This window comes from Lissotriton helveticus, chromosome 7 (assembly GCF_964261635.1).
Source record: "Lissotriton helveticus chromosome 7, aLisHel1.1, whole genome shotgun sequence".
Classification (NCBI taxonomy): domain Eukaryota; kingdom Metazoa; phylum Chordata; class Amphibia; order Caudata; family Salamandridae; genus Lissotriton; species Lissotriton helveticus.
Genome location: NC_136068.1, coordinates 763,973,947 through 763,996,682, shown reverse-complemented (window position 1 = coordinate 763,996,682; position 22,736 = coordinate 763,973,947). Strand labels below are relative to the sequence as shown.

Sequence of the window (22,736 nt, the reverse complement as noted above, 5' to 3'; positions counted from 1 at the left end):
CGATTTTGACTGACCTGGAGACAGCAGAAAATAGGCTGCGGGCTTCGTAAAGGGACCGACCAGGACATTCGGGAATGCAGGCTGAAATCTCGGAAGCTAGAGAGGCTGTGGCAGTTCAGATGGAGAGGTTACGCTCATTCGATTATAAAAGCTACAGGGCAAAAATGCACGCAGAAGGGGACAAATCGAGCGCACTGCTGGCGTGGTTAGCTAATCCGGTTCCCAGGGGTGCGCCGATATTGGGCCTGGTAGTGCCTTCAGGGGAGATGGTGAACACGCAAGCGGGGGTCAATAGACTGTTCATAGAGTATTACGTTGAGTTATATAGTAGCCAATTGACACAGGGCCCCGATGATATACGGGAATATTTGGAGGAGGTGGCCCTGCCTACTCTAAGTGCAGAGCAAGGGGATCTGCTGGAAACGAGATTGCAATGGGGGAGATACGGACCGCGATCAAGCACATGGCCCATAATAAAACACCTGGGGTAGACGGCCTCCCTGTCAAATTCTTTTCCAAATACGCAGACTGTTTGGTTCCGCGCTTACACAGGATCTATAAGGAGGCGCATAAAACAGGGGAGCTGCCTGCAACTACTAGAGAAGTCATTATTATCCCCCTATTGAAACCTGGAAGAGAAGCCACGGATATGAAGGCATACCGCCCGCTGTCGATGCTGACAACGGACTACAAAATCTTGAGTAAGATATTAGCGTCCCGACTGCTCCCATATATGTCCCAATTAATACACCAAGATCAATCGGGTTTTATACCCAGGCGTAACACTTCTATCAATGTGAGACGGCTACTACGAATACTAGAGCACTGCCAGGGTCAGGTGCCGTCCGCCTTGATTCTCTCGGTGGACATCGAGAAGGCATTCGATAGTCTGGAATGGCCATTCCTCTTTCAGGTTATGCGCAAAATGGGACTGGGGGAGGATTTCGTGAAGTGGACTCAAATTTTATATAACTCAGCAACGGCCCATGTGCGAACGGGGGGAACAGTGTCTACGCCTTGCACGGTAGGGAGAGGGACAAGACAGGGATGCTCGCTTTCCCCGCTGCTGTTTGCACTGGCAATCGAGCCCCTGGCGGTCCAGGCTAGGTCGGGGAGGCATTATACAGGGCTTGAGATGAGGGGAGACAAGCACTATATATCGTTATATGTGGATAACCTGCTGATGTTTCTGGCAGGCCCTGGCGAGGACTTAGAGGGAGCGACCCTCTTGTTGAGAGCAGTTGGGGTGGCATCAGGGCTGTGCGTAAACTGGGAGAAGACTAGTTTGTTTCCGGTGCACCGAGTAATGCGAGCTCCCGAGGGACTGGGGGGAATACGGTGGGAGCCCTGTTGCCTCCCATACCTGGGAACTAACATTTATCATGAACAAGCGGTCTTGCAAGAAGGTAATGTCCATAGAGGAGTGCGGGGGATCAGGGGGAGCATGGCATTCTGGAGTACACTGCCACTATCAGTGGCAGGAAGGGTAGCGCTGCTGAAGATGGTGGCGCTGCCAAGATTACTGTACTATTTCAGGACGCTACCACTCTGGATACCAGCTCGGATGTTCAGGATGCTCAAAACTATGGTAGGGGGATTTCTGTGGGGGAGCGGTAGGAGGCGGGTGGCCCTGAACACTTTGATGAGGCCTAAAGAGGAAGGGGGTTGGGCAGTTCCGGACTTCGAACTATACTACCTAGCGGCCCAGCTGCAGTGGCTCACGCAGGCAGTTGCTCGGGAGTTCAGGGGGCCGGACGGCCCAGAGGGCCGATGGTTTCTGCGACACATACTATCCTTTATAATACTGGGCCAGCGGCTCTGGCCGACTCGATCACCTCCGAGGAAAGAGCGCTCCGAGCGTGTTGGACTAGAAGCAAGAATAGGGGGGGCGGCATCCGCCCATACGCACCGGAGATACCGCTAGGGATGTGTACAGCCCTCCCGCATGGAGGTGACTGGTCGGTACTAGCAGGATGGGAAGAATTGGGGTTACAGATGGTCGGCGACCTGTATGAGGAGGGGGCTCTATTGCCCTACCAGGCACTACAGGATAGATACGGATTGCCCAGGGGTGACTTCTTGCTGCATACCGCCCTGGTGTCTGCAATTCAGAAATACTGGGGCGAGGGGTTGATAGAGCCGCAAACGTCTCTGACGTGCCAATATGTAGTAATGGCGGCGGGGACGGTGAAAGCAATAACGTGTCTGTATAGGCGAATGATTGAAGAGGGGCTCCAACCATTGACCCAACTGCGCAAAAAATGGGAGGGGGACCTGGGCAAAGATATACCTGAGTCGACATGGGGCAAGTTGGTAGAAAGGGCGTGGATGAGCACGCACAACGCTCGATTCCAGCTTATTCATTTCTATGTCATACATAGGGCGTATTTAACTCCGGGGCAGATAAATAACTACTTTAATGTGGAGTCGGCATGCTGCCCCAGATGCATCTTGCACGCAGCAGACTTTCGGCACATGATGTGGAGTTGCCCGCACCTAGGGACATATTGAGAGGAGGTGGTTGAAGCCCTGTGCAGAGTGACAGACCGGCTGATAGAACCTGATTTGGGAGCATGTATCATGCACTGGTTCCCTCACACGGCGAGAAATAAGGTTACAAGCAAGTTCATTGATCTGGGGTGCTGTTGGCCAACTGACGAGAAAATGGAAATCCAAGCAGGGCCCTAGCATGGAGCGTTAGAAGGCAGAATTTACAACCTGGGCAACTAGCGAGAGTATGATCAGGCTCCAACAGGCCAGAAGAGCGAATAATGAGAAGGCGATTGAAACAGCGCAGGCTTAGAAAGCCCTAGTGGCATGATGGACGACACCGGAATCAGCCTTGGACTCAGATTCCTCTGAGGCTTTTTCAGGGATTGGTGAAGAAGGCTGTGTCTAGGCAAGCTGAGAGAGGCTGCTTGAGTTTGGAAGCGAAGCTGCGCATAGCAGGAAATGGGTGGCAACCCTAACGCAGCAGGATACTGGCGCACCTTCCATACATGGGATGAGAGGGAGATCCTGGTTTTTCGTCCTTAGAGCACACCGGCGGGAGGGAGTGGATGGGAGGTGGGGGGAAAGGCAAACTACTGAGGGAGCCCCTAGGTGGGCACCCAGAGAAAGGTGAGCGGTATTGGATGCATACACTGATGTAGATATTGATGTAATGAGAGGAACCTGAGAAACATAATCTGGCATTGATCATGGTACTGATATGTCTCGACTGAAAAACTGATTTTATGCAATGTATCCAGTATTGGGCTCCAGAAGATAAAGAGCTTGTATGGGGGGTTATGTTTGTGTTGAAAAAACCAATAAAAATGTTTACAAAAAAAAACAGACAGACAATGGAAAAAAATATACATTTACCATTTCAACTCCCACCTTGAAATAACCCCAATAAACATGCGACCAAAAGACATACACCGCTTCGACAACTAGGTCTCCAATGCATTCGACAAACAGATACCAACAAAAACCAAATCCAGAGTTGATCCCAAAAGGAACACCACAGGGGTGGGTTAATGACAATCAAAAGAATGAAAACACAACTCAACATACTACAACGCAAATGGAGAAAATCAGAAGATGAAACAGACGAAGCACACTATGCCACTAAAAAAGAGCCCACAAAAGAGCTATTAGCCCCTCAAAAAGACGCCACTACTCTACTTGCATAACTGAAGCAGACTACCCTCCTAAGGAACTCCATAAAATTCTAACAGAATTCCACAATCCAAAGTGCCAAAAAACAGAAAGACAACCGTCTCAAGACTTCTGTGACAAAATCTCCAATGAATTGAGCTCAATAATTAAAATGATTGAAAATTACCTTAAGGAAAACCAAAACAACATAGGACCTGACCACCATAGAAAAAGGCAACAATAATCATCCATCACTGCACACTTTCACTACCTTGTCACAAAAAAATGCTTCAATATTATCATTGCAGCTAGACTATCCGGATAACCTTCAGACACAGCACCACCAAACATATTTAAAGATATCCAGCCTAGGCTGAAAACCTCCTATGTTAGACCTCTCCTCAAAAAGAAAACATCAACCCATCCGACCAAGCAAACTACAGGCTCACATCAAATGGACCATTCTTATGATAATATTTTGAGAAAGCAGTGTTTACTCAACTCTCTATCTTTACAGAACCTTATGGCTTACTGTCAAACCAACAGTCCAGCTTCAGATCAGGCAGAGGCACAAGGTCAGAAATAATATCCATCTGAGATGATTTAAAACTCACAGTAGACAAGAATGGATTAGCTGCCTTGTTGCTTCTGAATTATTCAGCTGCATTTGTCACCCCCCACCACCACATGATAATACAAAAATTCCATCTCAGAATCTGTAAAAATGCTCTAAAACGGACTACTTCTTATCTCACAGACAGACAGACAGACAGAGGGTAGTCTAATTATCCCTTTTATACCACGTACTCACACACAACTCTCTGGCTTTCTGCAGAAGTCCATCATAGCCTCTCTATTTTTCAACATCTACCTAACCCCTTACCAAATCTGATTAAATCATACCACCTCATCTGTTACAACTATACCAATGCCACCCAAATCATTTAAAAATGAATAGCCTTGAAGGCTTCTACAATATATAGTTTGAAGACTGCCTCTGTCCCATAAACACAGGGATGAAGAATAACTGTCTAAAGCTCAGTACAACAATAACTGTGATTATGACCTGGGATAATCCAAAGTACCAGTCTACTGCCAGAAGGCCTAAGGAACTTGAAGAGCCCCTCCAACAACATCAAGAGAGGTTAGAAACCTAGAAATAACCATGGATTCAGACCTATCCTTGATACTGCATTTAAAAACTAGGTGCGGCTGGTCAGGTAAGAGCGGTGGGCGGGGAGTCGACATGACAGAATATGTAAAACTAAATAAAAAAATTAATAAAACCACTTACCTTGCACTCGCCGCATCACTCCATTGGGGATCCGATGAGCACATGGTAAATTCTTTCTTCATTTTATTTTACCTATTTTGTCATCTGTCGACTTCCCCCCTGACCCGTCCCACCCCCACACCACCATCCAACCGCTCTTTCCTGACCGGCCGCCCCCTGTTAACAACATCATAAAAAGTGCTTTCTAGACAATTAAAACATTATGTAGCATCTTCCCATACCTTGCATAAAGACATAAACTGCAAACCATCCTCACACTTACGATCTCCAAACTTGACTCGCCGACTGGATGAAGATCAGCTGTCTGAAGCTGAACTCGGACAAGACGGAGGTCCTCATCCTCGGCTCCAACCCGTCAGCCTAGCACGACTCCTGGTGGCCAAAGGCACTGGGGGCTGCCCTGACCCCCACCGACCACGCATGCAACCTGGTATTCATCGACTCAATGCTCTCAATGACCAAGCAAGTCAACGCCGTCTCCTCCTCCTGCGTCAACCCGCTCCGCATGCTCCACAAGATCTACAGAAGGATCCCGACAGATACAAGAAAGACAATCACCCAGGCCCTCGTCAGCAGCAGACTCGACTACGGAAACGCCCTCTACGCGGTAGCCCCGACCAAGCTCATCAAACGACTACAACGCATCCAAAACGCCTCAGCACGACTGATCCTTGACGTACCACGACACGGCCACTTCACACCCCACTTGAGAAATCTGCACTGGCTCCCCGTCAACAAGAGGATATCCTTCAAGCTCCTCATCCACGCACACAAAGCACTCCACAAGACCGGCCCAGCCTACCTCAACAGACTGCTCTCCTTCTACATCCCCAACCGCCAGCTACGCTCCGCCGACCTCTCACTCGCCAACGTCCCTCGCATCCGAAGAACAACCACCGGCGGGAGATCCTTCTCCCACCTCTCCTCCAAGACATGGATCACCCTCCCACTGAGCCTACGACAGACCCAAGACCTGCTGACTTTCAGGAGGATACTCAAGACCTGGCTGTTTGATCAGTAGCTGCCCCCTCCTCCAGCGCCTTGAGACCCTCGCGGGTATGTAGTGCGCTTTACAAATGACTGATTGATTGATTGATTGTATTTGATCCAGATACTTGTGAAACTATGATAACGTACTCTGATCTTTTTTGTTACATGCCTATTAAAGGCTGAACTTTTATTGGTGGATATGGGACCTGAGTGAGAGTAGGATCACAGCTAGTTGCCGTGCCACCCTACATACACGCAATGAAGCGCTCAGCCGACACCCCCCGTCATTTCTGACCTCAGCAAACAGGGGTATCTGTACACTAGGCCATTGGACCTGGAGCTCAACAGCAGGACTGGTTACGACCCCACCATACAGCGCCAAGAACCAGCCTAGTGGTAGTGCAAGAGTTGAGATTAACCTCTCCTATACATCACAGTCCTGATGAATTGCCACCAGACCCATTAGGGGCTTCTTTAGGGAATAAACATGTCAACCCCATGCACCACACAGACCCTGTAAGACCATTATTTCCAGACAGGGCTCTAAGTTTTTAGTTAGGCTAGTGCACCCTAGGAATAAAACTATGAAAAGGGAAGCCCTAGACCTATTTTAAACTGCACTGCACACTCACAACACCACCCCGTCCACAAACCCCCACACACCCAACAGCTTCATCAATAAAAGATCTCTGCCAAAGAGCTCCTTCACGAGCACCCTTCGGGCACTGAAGCGCCGGCCAGACGAGGAGCAGGTCCATTGATGAAGCATGACCTCCCCTGGGTGTGTGAGGGCACTTCTTAACAGACCTGAACACTCCCACACACTTAGGAACAGCATACTGGCTTATTCTTCATTCACGACTTAGAAATACATGTGCAGAACCTGGTTAAAAAGCTCCTGGTTTCTCTTGTTTAAAAGACTATGGAAATCCATCATCACGAAAAATGCCAGTAATGCTGTTTGATACACATCGAAATGTAAGATGGAGGCCAAAACAATTGTATTCAGCACTAGGATGGCGTAGTCTTCTTTAGATGTCCTTACGTAACCCTCTAATGGGAGCACCCTTTGGATACCTTTTAAAAGCAGCTGTATCAAGACATGTTCATTACACCTATTGAAAGCACTGATAAAGGCATGTTGCTGAAACATTTCTACTGGAAAAAAAGTTAATTTTGGATTCAGTTCATGACCCTGAGTACTTGTTATTTTCCTGTTGGAGTTTTTGACATTTATATATATTGCGCCTGCTTCCTTACATCTCACAAAGACACTAAAGATAATATAAATGCCCATTCTAACAGATTGCGCCACTTCTTTCTCCCTCCAACCATGCAAGTTCAGGACCACAACTAACACAAAATCTTAGATTGGATACCCCAGTGCAGTAACTAGCTAGGCAGACTATATCATAAGGAATACCATAAAGGGACATGCAGTGCTGTTTAAACCTACAAGCGTAATGAAAATCTAAAACTGTGCGTCTGTCTCTCACACTTCATCATCCACCACACTGCAACAGACTGCTTCGCATAACAAGATAACTGCACCTAGGTGGTCATCACGCACAACATGGAAACACTTCTCACGTAGGATCAAAGCAAGGACATCATCCCTCCAACCACACACCCTACACGGTGTAGTGTGCTACCCATGGAGGCGAGTGGTTCAGTGCCCCACACAAAGGTAGTAAGCGCTAGAGAAATGCTGCAGTACAATACAATACTGTCTGCCTCTGTATGTGCCTTCTTACTTACCCCTAACCACCCTCCTCCATCTTTGTGTCTTATTTAACTAACAAGCTCCGTTTCTTTCTGTTTGTATACCTGTCTCTGTCTGCAGAATCCTGGACCCTGAGGCTAGAGCGCATGTCTTTTTACAGATCATAGTGAGACGAGGTTCACAAGTCTAAAAACTTTATATGAATGATTAGTCCTTGGGAAGGGGAAAGGTTACAATGTCACTGATATTTGAATATAGATATCTTATCAAAAGCAAACAAACGTTCTTCGATGTATTTTCCGAGCTGTTTTGGGACCCAAGAGTTAGGCCGTGCAATCAAATGCCTCCAGAAATAAAGTATACAACCGCATTAATCAAACAAAGGCACAGTAGCTCGTGTCACGCTGTCTGCGCTGACATTAAGTGATGTTTCAATTTACAAGGCTAGACAGCGCCAGCGAGGATCCTGGGACACAACAACCTCCCGGACATTGTCCTGGACCATTTCCAGCTCCAGAGTCACTTCAAGGCCTGTGTGCGCAGCCCTAGATCTAGCGGCGAGGAATGCCACAGAAGAGGGCGCTACCAATTCTGAGGCCTAATATCTGGCAAGCTGGTAATGGTGCTGAGTGCACCTGCCACCAAAACAGTGGGGAGAAATGCTGCAGGGGTAAAAAATGAATAGCACTGTAATGTCAAATGCACATTAATAAAATAACATTCTCGAGTCCCCACTCCCTGCTCCCAGGTGGACAACCAACAGCAGCACATGCAATGAGGTCGCTTTCGGGGAAAAAATATGAGGAGAGTTGGTGAATGACACGTTGAAATTATGTTAAAGAAACGCGAAATGTGGAGATGTTGAATTCACTCTATGTGGTTTTATGAACTGGACACTTTTATTTATTTGTTTCAGTTTTTATAGCGAGAACTTGGCCAATGGGAATTAGAGCGTTTTGTGCGAGATGCAGATTACATTGCGCACATTTTTAGCCACAGGGAAATTAAGTGATGGGCCCTGAACCCCAGGGTGTTCAGTCGAGGCCGGCACTCGAACCGGGTTCCCCAGTTCCAAGGTCGGCCACGTAATTTCCTTACGGTTAGAGTAAAGTTTTGTCATCCCAGACAGTGAGAGACCTCTGTGCATTGGAAAGTAGTTCTCCGATTTCCCGGTCAGCAGAAACAGCGCATCACCAAGGGGAGCTGAGCACACCGAGTACACAAGATGCTGCTTCTCGTGACAGAACGATCTAGTAATTCAGGATTCACGTCCCCGGTCATTGCAAGACCCTGTATGTGAAATTGGGTGACGCTGGTTTTCAGGGCTATACACATGTCCATTATTTAGGAATTACTAACAGTAAAGACGATGTGCCCAAAAAAAATCACATGTGACTAACATATCAATAAAAATACAGTGAACTGCTGCAGCGCTGCTTAAACACGAGTGGGTAGACGCGTGCACATACTTTGCTCGGCCTCTTAGGTGTGTAAATGCCTCTCTTATGCCCCAGGTGCACACCACTAGCGAGAGTGGTAAACGTGAATGTCCAGCACAGCTCTGCTTCCCCGGCGAGGCGAGGGGGGCTGTGCTTCAGTGAAATATGCTGAATCGCTGAACACGTTTTCCTAAGGTCATTTCAAAAATATCCCTCTAGTCTGCACACGGGATGCTGCGCACAAACCCACACGCCCACTCGCCGCTCTTATCTCATACTCATCCCAGCAACTAAATGGGAAAGATTATCCTCAAAAGGTGCGGGGACGCTTAGAAATAGCCAGACACTCACCCATTAGCAGCCAAATGGAGCCCCCGGACACGAGGAAGAAGGTGAGCATGTCTCCGGCTGCGGCATGGACCGGTGCGGGAAGGAGGGAGCGCTCACTGCGGAGAGCGGGCGGCGAGCTGCAGACACCGCCCCCTGCCGGCCGCCCAGACGGACGCAGAGCGCGCGCGCGGCCGAGAGCCCGCCCCGCGGGGAGCTGCGGAGCCCAGAGGGGGCGGCCACGCGCCAGCCGACCAGCCCCGGGCTGCGCGCGGGAGGGACCGGTCCGTCCTGCAGGGCGCCGACGGCCACAGCGAATGGCAGCGGCGGGGCCGGGGCGCAGTGCGTCAGCGGAGCAGAGCAGGAGTAATCCGCCGCGAGCCCGGACCGCCGGTGTGTCGTCATTAATTCCCCACCCTGCTGCTTCTCAGGAGGATTTGCTCCCAGGGCAGCCGCCCCCTCGTCCGCTCTCTACAGCAGTGGCGATTAATGGGCCCGTCCGCCACTCTGCTGATTGTGCCCCCGTCTCCCCGCTTACAGAATTACAGTTTGCAAATACTGCGTATTAACAGCTGCTAAGCGCGGGACGTGTGACATCCAGAAGAGACACTTAGTGGCAAACGGACGGGCCTGGGCAGCGTGTTTAATTCTCCGTTATGTTTTTCTGTAACATCGTATTTTTTCACCTTGTTCTGTAATAACAACCTGCTCTCTCCAGGTCCCTAATCAGCGGGATTTTCTGTCGACTTGTAATGTTGGGTTCCCGTGGCCGTTGGTCAGGTACAAGTACGTCATACGTGGTGGAGCAGAAGGTCTGTATGATAATATCCCTCAAGTATGTTGTCCATGTGTAACCTGTATCGCTCAAAATGCAGAGTCATTTGGCACCGGATTAAGAAAGGATGACGGGCTGACGCTGGTGATGGGCATGTTGTGTTCTTCTCTTTGCAGCAGGCTCCTGCCTGTCTAACAACTGATATTATCCCGCGGACATTCCCACAGCACTTATATACAACGTTTTCTTTTTTAATGCTACATACATTGGTCCCTAGCCGCAGCTGATATATCTGGGAAGCTTCGGCAGTGAATCTCGCATAATACTTTGGAAGTTTAGAAGACAAAGTTATGGCGTAACCGAGCCCCCCACTCCACCCCCCCGCATCGAAAAGGAAGTGGGGGTTGCTTAAAGGAGGTAACCATTCACCCCAATCCCTCGGACCCACGTTCATCTCAAACCCAGTGCAAATATGGGAGTCTAGGATAATTACCCACATGCCATTCTGCGGGGTGGGGGTCATTTTGCGCGTTTATGACAGGTGTGCGGTTACCAGTGTACAGCACTGCTGCTGCAAAACTAAAAATGCGCAGGAGGCCAGTATCTCATGTGAGGCCTGCAGGGGTTAACTGCGGAGTCAGCTATCAGTGGTGCGACACTCGCGTGACGCGCCGCCGCGTCAGGGGTAGGCTCGGAAGATAAGCAGCTTTGGCGCCACTGCAGAGCTTACGAATAGCGCTGGGGCTCGTCACACAGCGCCACCCGGCAGTGCAATGCGGGGCGCGCTTAGGTGCGCTGCGTCAGAGGGGGCACGCACGCGCACCCGTCTCTGCTCCCCCCGGGACTGGCTGGGAGGCATCTGTCACAGCATCTGCGTGACCCGCGCACCGCACTCACAAGCTCAGGGCCGGATCGATGACTCATCCTCGGCCGGCGAGGGGCGGGGGCTATCGGTTGTAGCAGTAGTCTACTACACGTTTGTAAGCTGAAGTGACGGCGCTCCGCGGACGCACTGCGTCATCTTCGCCAACCAGCGAATCTTACTTTCCAGTAGTGGTGGCCAATGAATTATACACCAAACATCACATAACAATGGGAATAAAATCTCTTCAAAATTAAAAATAAGTGTGTTGGTTGACCATGCAGAGACATATTGCATTGGTACATAAGATGATACCACTGCATTGAGAAGTAATAATTAAAAGTGACAATTTTTAAATCTGTACATAGACACATTCCTACCCCAACCACCACAATGCCATCAGTGAACTGAGAGGCAGGTCAGCTGTCATTCTTATTATACGTGGATCAACAGTCTTCTTTATTAAATCTAACTACATATTTTGTGCATTGCAAATGTAGAGGCAACGGATTTGAATGTGCTCATGTGCGAGATAATGAAAAAATGTAATGTAATGTAAAAATTATTTATAGAGCGCACGGTCACCACTGGGGTCATGGCGCTTTAGTACAGATGAACAGAGGTAGAAGCAGGGGGGAGTGTTAATCATCATATGCTTGTCGGAACAGATGAGTTTTTAATAGTTTTCTAAAGGAAGTGAAGCATGAGGTAGACCGTAGTTCTGAGGGGAGAGAGTTCCAAGTCTTGGGGGCAAGAAAGGAAAACCCAAGACCGCCGTGTTTTTTCCGCTTAAAGAAGGGGACAGAAAGGAGGTTGTGATGCGAGGAACGCAGATTTCGGGACGGAACGTAGCGATGGATCCTAGATGTTACAAAGGCCGGGCCCAGCCCGGTCAGTGATTTAAAGGTGGTACAGCCAAGTTTGAAGATGCCCCGTTTCACCACAGGCAGCCAATGAAGCTTTTTCAATAGGGGGGAGACATGTTGATGTTTGGGTTGGCCAAAGACAAGTCTCGCCGCTTGATTCGGCACCAGTTGTAATTGGCGAAGTTGGTAAGCAGGGATGCCAACGTAAAGAACGTTGGCATAATCAAGACGGGCGATGACCAATGCCATGATGACTAGGACCAGAGCCTCGGTGGTCAGACACCTAGAAATCTTTTGAATTCGCCGTAGATGGAAGAAACATGACGAGGTAACTGCCTTAATCTGAGGTGTGAGGGAAAGATCTTTGCTGATGATAACCCCTAGACTCTTAACAGAGTCAGAGGGGGAGGGAGCAAGGCCCCAAGAAGGCGGCCAGAAGTTAGAATTCCATGGATTAGGAGGGCCTCCTGTTAGGACCAGCTCCGTTTTATTGGGGTTAAGTTTCAATTGGCTTTGACTCATCCATTCGCCAATGAAAGTCATGGTGGATTGAAAATCGGCGATGGATGCAGGTGTAGGGTAAAGATTGAAGACCATTTGGATATCATCCGCATAATTGAAGATGGTGACAGGGTAATTGTGTAGAGAGTGAATCAAGGGTTGCATATAAAGGTTGAATAGAAGTGGTGATAGGGCCGACCCCTGTGGAACTCCACAAGTTAGCTCCTCAGGGGTGGCAGAAAAGGAGGAAAGATGGACTGCCTGGGAGCGGTGGGATAGGAAGGATTTGATCCACTCTAGTGCTGTACCCCGGATGCCGGCGGTGCCGACACGGTCGATCAAAAGAGTGTGATCGACCATGTCGAAAGCCGCCGACAAATCCAGCAGCACCAGGGCCTGGGGGATGTTGTGATCAGCTCCTTTCCTGAGCTCGTCGATCACAGCCATAATGACAGCCTCAGTGGAGTGCCCCGACCTAAAACCCGCCTACTAGGGGTCCAAGAATTGGGAAGACTCGATGAAAGAGCTGAGACAGTTAGTCACATGGGCCTCTAAAATTTTACTGAGGAAAGGGAGAAGGGAGATGGGGCGGAAGTTGCTCAATACTAGAGGATCAGCATTGGTTTTTTTTAGGATAGGCACTACAGCGGCACATTTAAAGAAATCCGCAACAGTGCCAGTGATCAGAGAACTGTTGAGTAGTGAGAGTGGAGGAGCGGGGCAAGCTCGGAAAGCTTCTTTTAGGACCTCAGGGGGGCAACAATCATTTGGGGAGCCCGAGTTGACTCTATTTAAAAGGGCCAAAAACTCAGGCATGGAGATTAGAGGGATATGGTCTAATTCCCGTGGATTCCCGTTAATGTTAGCGGGAGCCAGACAGGAGATGGAAGGCGGAATATTGTTTTTAATAAGAGCAATTTTTTCAATAAAAAAAGCGTTTAGGGAGTCACACAGTACCTGAGAGGGGATCAGCTTAGCTAATACCCGGTCTGGTAGAGTGAGCTCGTTGACGATGAAGAAAACCTCTTTAGATTTAGACGAGGAACTCATAATTTTTTGGGAAAAGTATATACGTTTTGTTTGTAAGATAGAATTTTTGTATTGTTTTAGTAGGGTGATGTAAGTGGTTTTCTCCTCAGGAGTATAGTGGCGCCGCCAGCGGCGTTCGGCCTGTCGCAGGGCTAGTTTCTCCTATTTTAGCTCCTCTGAAAACCATCGCGGAGCGTCATGAGGGCGCTTGATCTTGATTTTTTTTTTGGGGGGCGATTTTGTCGCATGCTGATTCCAGCCAATTAATAATGCTCGAAGCTTGGGCGGAGATGGAAGACAGTTCCTTGGGGGCGGAGGAGATCAAAAGACTATGGAATTTGCTCTGGTCAACTCGGGACCAGTTTCGAGCCAAGAAATTGTTGGCGGAAATTGGGGGAACGTAAGGGATCTGGGTAATAACAAAGGAAATAAAGAAATGATCAGACCAGGGGCATGGCGAAATAATAGGGGGAGTGATGGAAATATTCGAGGTCCAGACTTGGTCTAGAATGTGCCCCCTGATGTGAGTGGCCTTCTCAATGTTTTGGGTGAAGTTTAGGCCAGTCAGATCAGAGAATTCCACCGAGAGATTGCTTTCGCCAGAATCCAAGGGCCAGTAGTTAAAGTCACCGACAGCGATGATTCTGGCGTGGTTAAGAGCCAATTGAGATATTTGTTCTCCAAAGAGTTGAGGGAACGAGGGCATGTAATCCGGGGGTCGATAAAAAAGGGCGCAAATAAAGGCAAATTTAGGAGAAGTGAACTGTAGTATAAGGCTATCAACACCAGGAATACTAACCCTTTCTAAGGTGGTAAATTTGTGCTTGTGGTGTATAATAGCTGCGACTCCGCCACCGGTTTTGCCCTGAGGGCGATTCGAGTGGAGTAAATAATAACCATTCGGGATTGCGGCAAGGATGTCGGGTGCGGAGTCGTCCGTCAACCAGGTTTCAGTCAATAAGAGAATATCCGTGGTACCAGCATCGAGTAATTGAAAGATCTCCAATTGGTGTTTCACCATCGAGCGTGTATTTAAATAGGTAACAGTTAGAGGGGCTAGGACCGGGGTGGTAGATATGCGGGGACCATGATGGATCCCAGGAGACCTAGCATGGGATAGTCTTATCTGACGTTTAGGACCAGTAAAATTGGGGACATAAATATCCGAGGTCAGTGCAGCCTGCCTGTCCCGTGAGTTAATGGGACCATCATGTTGTTAATTATAGAGCTCAGGCAAGGTGTAAATAATGCAAGGAGCATTATGCATGGCCCCTGGGCGCAGACGAGCTTGCCTTTGGCGCGCGCCCGCTGCGCCCGTCCGCTGCGCGGCCTGGAGAGGCACATGATTTAAGTAGGAAGCGGAAGGGGCGTGGCCTGGTGCAGAGGGGGCGTGGCCTGGCCGGGGGGGGCTTCCCCGGAATGGCGTCGATGTTAGAAGCGGCCCCGCAGCAGGGTTCAGATCGGCTGCGCGGGAGGATGATGTGGCAAGAGTTAGAGGTAAAGTGCAAATGCAAATCACAAATAAAACACAAGAATATGATTAAAAACCTTCGTTGCTCCCGGCTTTCCGCCTCAGGAGTTCGTGCTGTCTGACTGCGCGGTGTTTAGAGCGCGCTATAAAGGCTAGGGGGGCGTGGCCTGGTGCAGAGGGGCGTGGCCTGGCCGGGGGGGCTTCCCCGGAATGGCGTCGATGTTAGAAGCGGCCCCGCAGCAGCGTTCAGATCGGCTGCGCGGGAGGATGATTTGGCAAGAGTTAGAGGTAAAGTGCAAATGCAAATCACAAATAAAACACAAGAATAAGATTAAAAACCTTCGTTGCTCCCGGCTTTCCGCCTCAGGAGTTCGTGCTGTGAAAAAGCAAGAAAAAGCCTATGTGAGAGCTATAGGCGTTGCAAATGTCTTTTTGCCATGTTGTAGAGCAGCGTGGCTGCTGTGAAGCATGGCTTAAAGTTATCTAAAAAAATGCTATGAGCCCTTTTTGTAAACCTTCCTGCGTTATTTGTTTAACTTGTATAACGCTTTAAAATAAATAACTTTTAGCCTTGTCGCACAGCAGGTGTGCTGCTCTATAGCAATACTTAAAGACATTGACAAAGCCAATAGATCCCATATAGGCAAGACCTATTGGCTTTACCAATGCTTTTTTTAAAAAGTTATGTACTTTTTAATTATGTAGCCCTAGTTGTTTATATTACTCTTAGATGTTGCTGGGTACTTTGCATGTATACAGCACATCGGATGGACCTGAGGATTTGGTTACCACATATATTGTTATTAATTTGTGGGCTTTACCTAGGTGGAAGGAACATGGATATGCTCTGCCAGTTGCCAGAGGAAAACTTCAGCATTTCTGTGTATTTATGGAATCCAGCAATTTCAATTTAACTCCTTCACTATATAAATAACAAGCATTTGCAATGCAAGAGGTCTCACATTTGTGATAGTTTTAGCTATTGGCATTGTAAATGCCAATGCCTTTTATTTATGTGTTTTGAAAACCTGCAAGCGGTGCATAAATATGCACTTTGTACTTGCAGTCCTTGCTCTTGAGAACAAGGCTGGCAGTAAAAGATGCACTGTTACTGCCAGCCTTGCTTCTCATAAGCAACAACTATAATTACAAAGTGTGTGTTCACCCACTGCTTGCAGGTTTTCAAAACACATTAAAAAAAAGAATTGTCATTTACAATGCCAATAGCTCAAACTCTTTTTTTTTTTAAAAGTATAAAAAGGGGGACCCCCTGTAGCTAGACGAGAGTTCCTAGGACAGGGCAACACTATTTAAAAAATAACAGGTTCCTAGGCAACTGAAGGGCCTGCAATGTGGCAGGTCAAGCAACACAACAGATAACATAAGCTACAGTGTACTGAACAAATGATAACAAGGTAAATACACAATTATTTTTCATTTATTATAAAAAACATACATACAAAATTAAAAACAATGTGATAAACAATCATGGGAATGATAACAATATATATCAAATATTGTGGGTCATGGAATGATACAAACAACAATCTATAAAAATCAATATACGCAAAATGATAAAATTCAACACCAGGCAAGGAATTATTAATACAACACAGTGGTTTTGTTGTTGGTCTCAACTGTTGGTCTCAACTGTGTTGTATTAATAATTTCTTGTCTGGTATTGAATTTTATCATTTTGCTTATATTGATTTTTATAGATTGTTGTTTGTATCATTCCATGACCCACAATATTTGATATATATTGTTATCATTCCCATGATTGTTTATCACATTGGTTTTAATAGCTCAAACTCTCACATGACCAAGACCTATTGCATTGCAAATGCTTGTTGGGCCCAAGGCGGCAGCAGCCATAGGAAGGCAGGGACCATGACCCAGGCTGTGCGTTTCAAAAGCAGGTGGGAGGAGGAGGCAGCTGCAGCCAAAACGGTCACCTCAGTTATCTGAATGCACAGCAAACGTGGTAAGATAAGAGCAAGATTTACAGCCGTGTTTTCAACAGAGCTCTGAAAACCACTAGCACTGGTCTCCAGTGGTCCATATTAAAGAAAGGAATAGTGCTCACAAGCTCTGAGTAACAACACATGTAACAGAGGCAGTCTTTGAAAATGGGTGGAGCTTTTCAAGCTCATATCCTGAATACAGCATTTCTCACAGAGACAGCACAAGCGCTGCCTACGAGAGACCTAAAAAAAAGATTTACTGTGGTGCTGTGTGAAGGTGAAGACGTTATTTTAATTTCTACCAAATGGTTGGTAGCAGATTCTATAACTCGTAGGCTGAGAAGCTATGGAGAATATTTGCTTTTCATTTTAAAATGTTATTTTCCAGTTTTGACAACAGAACTCCCATAATTGATAAAACACCAGAGGTGCATTCTCACAAGAGGTCTCAAACAACCTATTCTGGTGCTGGTAGGTTGCACAACATCTGTATTTTCACAGAAACGCACTCCTCAAGAATTAATCTTTTGATCACATTGCGTTGCAGTATTACAAGAATTTCACCCCAAAAGCAGAATGGAAATCGGTACTCACTGGAATGCATAATCAGCTGGCAACAACAGCCTCTTTTGTAGTTTTGGACATTTTTCGCATTTCAGAAGAGACTTGATTGGACATGTGTTAAAATCTCACCTTGACTAGCACTGGCCTATCACCTATTGTTTTTAACCTCTTTTCTTTTCTTTCTGTTTTTATGCAAACAATGTTTTTCATGTAAGGTTTTAATGAACTGTACCATGATTACAATTCAAATTGATTGCACCTGGAAGAAGCGTCTCTCGTTTAAAGACTCTGTAGGCTGTTTGCAGACGATCAGGGCTGTTTTCAATATCCTGAACAGAGGTTGCTACATCAAAAAGTAACCTCATGTCTGTTTCGTGAGAAGCATGGCTATTTTACTTACCAGATTTAGACAGCAAATAATTGGGACCCCCTCTATTAAATTCTTTTGGCCAGGGAAGAGAGAGGACAGTATCAGCAACAATAGGAGAAATTCCTGTACGGCCTTAAGTTTTTACATCTGACATTGTTCAAAATACATTCATAGCGAAAAAAACCATCAAGTCAACACAGATAACATTATTTTATATAATTTTCATTATTTTATTTATTTTTTCAAAAAGGCTTTTTTTCCCCTTCTTTTTTGTTGGGTATTTTCACCATATCATAAATTATTCTTCAAATTTTATAAACTCTTTAAAATCCAATTCATTATTAACATGTCTATGATCAGACAAGTTATTTAAATACACCCTGATGACCACACACCAAACAACAACCACTCTTTACTGATACATACCACATAACATACTCAACTTAACATACAATACATTCACTCATTTCTGCGATTGAGGTAGTCCAGATGGTACTAGTGACTTAATACGCCAGGTCAACGCGTTTCTGTGGGTTAATACCACCTTCCTCAGGACCAACAGAGTTTGTCTTCTTACACTTGTGGATACAGGGTATCTGCAATCATAAATACACAATCATGTATCTGTGTCTGCTCGCTACACAAGAAGAACAGTTAAATACATACAAGACAACCTGTTTATTCAAAGTTACTTTTGATTACCTAAAGGTACGGACCTTTAGGTAATCAATACCCAACAAAAAAGAAGGAAAAAAAAGCCTTTTTGAAAAAATAAATAAAATAATGAAAATTATATAAAATAATGTTATCTGTGTTGACTTGAAGGTTTTTTTCGCTATGAATGTATTTTAAACAATGTCAGAAGTAAAAACTTAAGGCCGTACGGGAATTTCTGTTATTGTTACTTACCAGATGTAGTCCAAATTGTAACCGAGACTTTCAAAGGTCTGTCACACGTTGTGAGAAGGCTTTTATGGAGGGGCAAGATGGAATCTCCGTGAGCTCTCGTCACTCGGCCAAACCACGCCGGAAGCGTTACGCTCGACCTGCCGCCCTGCGCAGACCTGCCAGATGTCAGAGCAAGTGCGTGAAGGATGCAGAGGCTGACTCTGGAATGGCGAGGCTGGAGAGTAACAGGGGAATTAAAGACGGCAAAGACTTCTAATACTCTTTCTTTCTCTCGAGCGGACACACTAGCTAAACTCGACAAGCAAAAGCTTCAAAGCAGTGTGTTGGGATCACTTTTTTTATTCATCGCTACTGTTTCCAGCCCGCAGACTCAGTGGATTTATTTGTATTTAGCGGCCGCAAGCCTTTTTCAAACCGGCCTCTTCTTCATTACTTCCCCAGCCAAGGGCAGAGGTTATCTCCATACAACATTTCACTGCCGACGGTGCATCATGAACTCCCGGACAGCGCGGAAAGGCGCCAAAACAAAGACTCCGGTTTCTGTGAGTGAAATAAAAACTTCCAGAGACTCAGTGACTGCGGCTGATGGAATGGCCACATCAGGAGGAGCACTGGGAGGATCTGCCATCCTAAAACCAGAGGTTAGTGGTGGGCTGAAACAAGTATGGAAATCGACTGCTAAATCAGGGATGGGGGGGCGATTAAAGATGCTAAAATGTCAGATGCAGCATGCCCAGCCCCCCCCCCCCCCCCCCAGCAAAAATATTTTTGGGGATTAAAAAGACTCACCATAATCCCGTGCTTAACCCCACGCTACAATCTAAAACTCTAATTGTCTCACAACAAGAGGGGAATGCCGAAAGAGAGAGCCTTGGAGGGGGGGCCAGAGGCCTAGAGGTGTGTTAATGATTGCTGTTTCACCATAAAAACACAGGATCATTCTCTTTTCTCCTGCAGCCCGGGCCCCCGCCCAGCCCGTCCACCGCCTGCCCCGACATGGGTCCCTTACCTCAGCCGCCGCTCCTCCCGCATGTCCGCTGCTCGCACCGCCGCTGGCCTGTCCGCTGCTCCTCACGTCAGCGCTCCTCCCCCATGCCATGTCCGCCGCTCCCTTACCTCAGCCGCCGCTCCTCCAGCCTGTCCGCTGCGTGCACCGCCGCTGGCCTGTCCGCTGCTCCTCACATCACCGCTCCTCCCCCGCGCCATGTCTGTCGCTCCTCGTCGCGCTCCTGGACGCCGCTCCTCCCCGCGCTCCTGACGTGAGCACGCACGTCGCGGCCGGCGCTACTTCAGAGGGACTACTTTTTTTCTGTACATTTTTTAAATAACGTTTTTTTTTTATTTATATAGCCTATAACCATCTACACACCCTGACGATTCCAACGGTGTATCGGGTGTGTGGATTGGCGCTGTGGTTCCCGAGTTTACCCGCCTCAAAGGCTGAAAGTTCTTCCTTTATTATAGTAGTATAGATTTCATTTGTACGTACTTTGCAATTTGAAGAAGAAAAAAAAAGAGAAGGCTTTTATGTGATAAATAGTGTGAAAATGTAGCTAGTTTTTCTTTCTATAATACAAAAAAAGGTTTCTCTCAGGTAGCCTTAGAAATGTGTTGCAGAAATTATATATATATACATACACAACAGCAATAATTGATGTTTCTTGGGCTATTCGTTCCAGCAGTTACTCCAAATAAAAGTCAAGATTCACATCCCTAACTCATCTTGATACAGTGTGTGATCTTGGACATGATATTATACCTTTAGAACATCAGAATGTTAAGTAGGGTGCCTCGAAGCAGTTAGATCCCAGGGCTTGGTGGAGTGTGTATATCAAAGCTATATCATCACATATAGGTTCAACGAACAGTGTGAACGCTGACCAGCAGGAGAAATGATAACAACTGGACAACACTTGCAGCGTATATGTATTAATTCTACACACGTGGTTGTTAAACAAAGAACAGGGGGTCATTGTAAAAAGGGCCTCCTTCCAGTTACCATTGCTATACAGAATTTATTTAAAATCAATGACAATTTTCTGAAGTCGCTGACCCCATAATCATGGAAGTGTTGGCGACAGCTGCTGTTCGCTTTCAATTAATGTTCTACGTGCGTGTGCTCGGTAGGTTTGCACACACATGCGCCGGTACACACAATTTACACATCACTATTTTTAAACAAGAAAAAACATCTCTAAAGAGGGAGCAGCAGGCAATAGAAGTGGGGGGATTGGGCAGGTAAGCAATAGTACCTCAATCACGTTGGGAGCTGCGGATGGGCACTGATTAAATTGAATCAATCTGTGCTTGGTTCCTGCTCCACAACAAGCATCAGAAATGATGTTTCGGCTGGATTAGCCAATAAGGGACGCTGCAAAGAAGAGTGATGCCAAAGCGCACAAATGGTAAGCAATGGGAGGGCTCCAAGCCCTTTTTTTAAACAATAGAACATCGCGAGTGAAACGCATGCACTAGTGCATGCTCTCGCAGGCTCAACCCTAACAAGCATTTACAATGCAATGGTTTTGCCTTTGTTAAAGTTTGAGCTATTGGCATTGCTCTTGACATTATTTTTATTTATGTTTTTTTTTAACATAAATAAATGGTATTGTCATTTACAATGCCACTAGCTTTATCTCTCGCAAATGACACACACAAACACCCACAGAGAGCCCCCCCACACACACAGAGCTCCCCCCACACACACACCCACACAGAGCCCCCCACAAACGCAGCCACACAAAGCCCCCAACAGAGTCACAAGCAGGCAACAGAGTCACAAGCAGGCAACAGAGGCACGAAAACAGGGTACACGGACAGCGGAGGGGGGGGGGGTGCTGGAACGGGCACACAGACAGCGGAAGACAGCAAGCACTCACAAAAAGTAGAGAAACATCCCGGGCTTCAGATCCGAGGGAGGTGTGGGGAATTCAGCGAGAGCACTTTGTAAAACAAGCATTGGAAATGCAATAGGTCTCGCATTAGAAAAGTTGGAGCTATTGGTCTTGTAAATGACATATTTTATTTATTTGTTGGTTTTTAAAATTGCTAAATTGATTGCTTTGTCATTTACAATGGCAATAGTTATAACTTTCGCGAATGTGACACCTATAGCATTTGGAATGCAACATGTTTTGTATTTACGTGACTTAGATGGCAGCTCTGGTCGTTAGGCCACATCTCTAGAGAGCAGGAGAGTGCAGCAGGGGAGAGAAGCACAGCAATGCAATCGGTCTCGCATTAGGAAAGTTTGAGCTATTGGTATTGTAAAGGACACATTTTTTATTTATGTGCTTGTTTTGAAAATAGCGAAATTAATAGCTTTGTTATTTACAATGCCAATAGTTTTATCTTTCGCAAATGTGACACCTATTGTAACACAATATGTGTTGTGAGGGTGAGTGAGGGTGAGGGGTTGAGGGTGAGGGGTTGAGGGTGAGTGAGGGTGAGGGGTTGAGGGTGAGTGAGAGTGAGAGTGAGGGGTTGAGGGTGAGGGGTTGAGGGTGAGTGAGGGTGAGGGGTTGAGGGTGAGTGGTTGAGGGTGAGGGGTTGAGGGTGAGGGGTTGAGGGTGAGTGAGGGTGGGTGAGGGGTTGAGGGTGAGTGAGGGTTGAGGGTGAGTGAGGGTGAGTGAGGGTGAGTGAGGGTGAGTGAGGGTGAGGGGTTGAGGGTGGGTGAGGGTGAGTGAGGGTGAGGGGTTGAGGGTGGGTGTGAGGGTGAGGGGTTGAGGGTGGGTGAGGGGTTGAGGGTGAGGGGTTGAGGGTGGGTGAGGGTGAGGGGTTGAGGGTGGGTGAGGGTGAGGGGTTGAGGGTGGGTGAGGGTGAGTGAGGGTGAGGGGTTGAGGGTGAGTGTGAGGGGTTGAGGGTGGGTGAGGGGTTGAGGGTGAGGGGTTGAGGGTGGGTGAGGGTGAGGGGTTGAGGGTGGGTGAGGGTGAGTGAGGGTGAGGGGTTGAGGGTGAGTGTGAGGGGTTGAGGGTGGGTGAGGGGTTGAGGGTGAGGGGTTGAGGGTGGGT

At 47.2% G+C, this 22,736-nt stretch overlaps 1 protein-coding gene across 2 annotated transcripts in view; it reads right to left on the bottom strand.

Moving 5' to 3' along the window:
* The window catches only part of ACSL6 (acyl-CoA synthetase long chain family member 6), a 465,401-nt gene extending 455,737 nt beyond the window's left edge, over positions 1–9,664 (bottom strand). The window contains exon 1 of one of the 2 annotated variants that reach the window (XM_078653126.1): positions 9,440–9,664. In XM_078653126.1, coding sequence (XP_078509252.1) covers positions 9,440–9,488 — 49 coding nt within the window. In that variant the 5' untranslated portion in view covers positions 9,489–9,664. The remainder of the gene's footprint in view (positions 1–9,439) is intronic. The other variant, XM_078653125.1, reaches the window with a different exon arrangement.
* Positions 9,665–22,736: the final 13,072 nt, after the last annotated feature.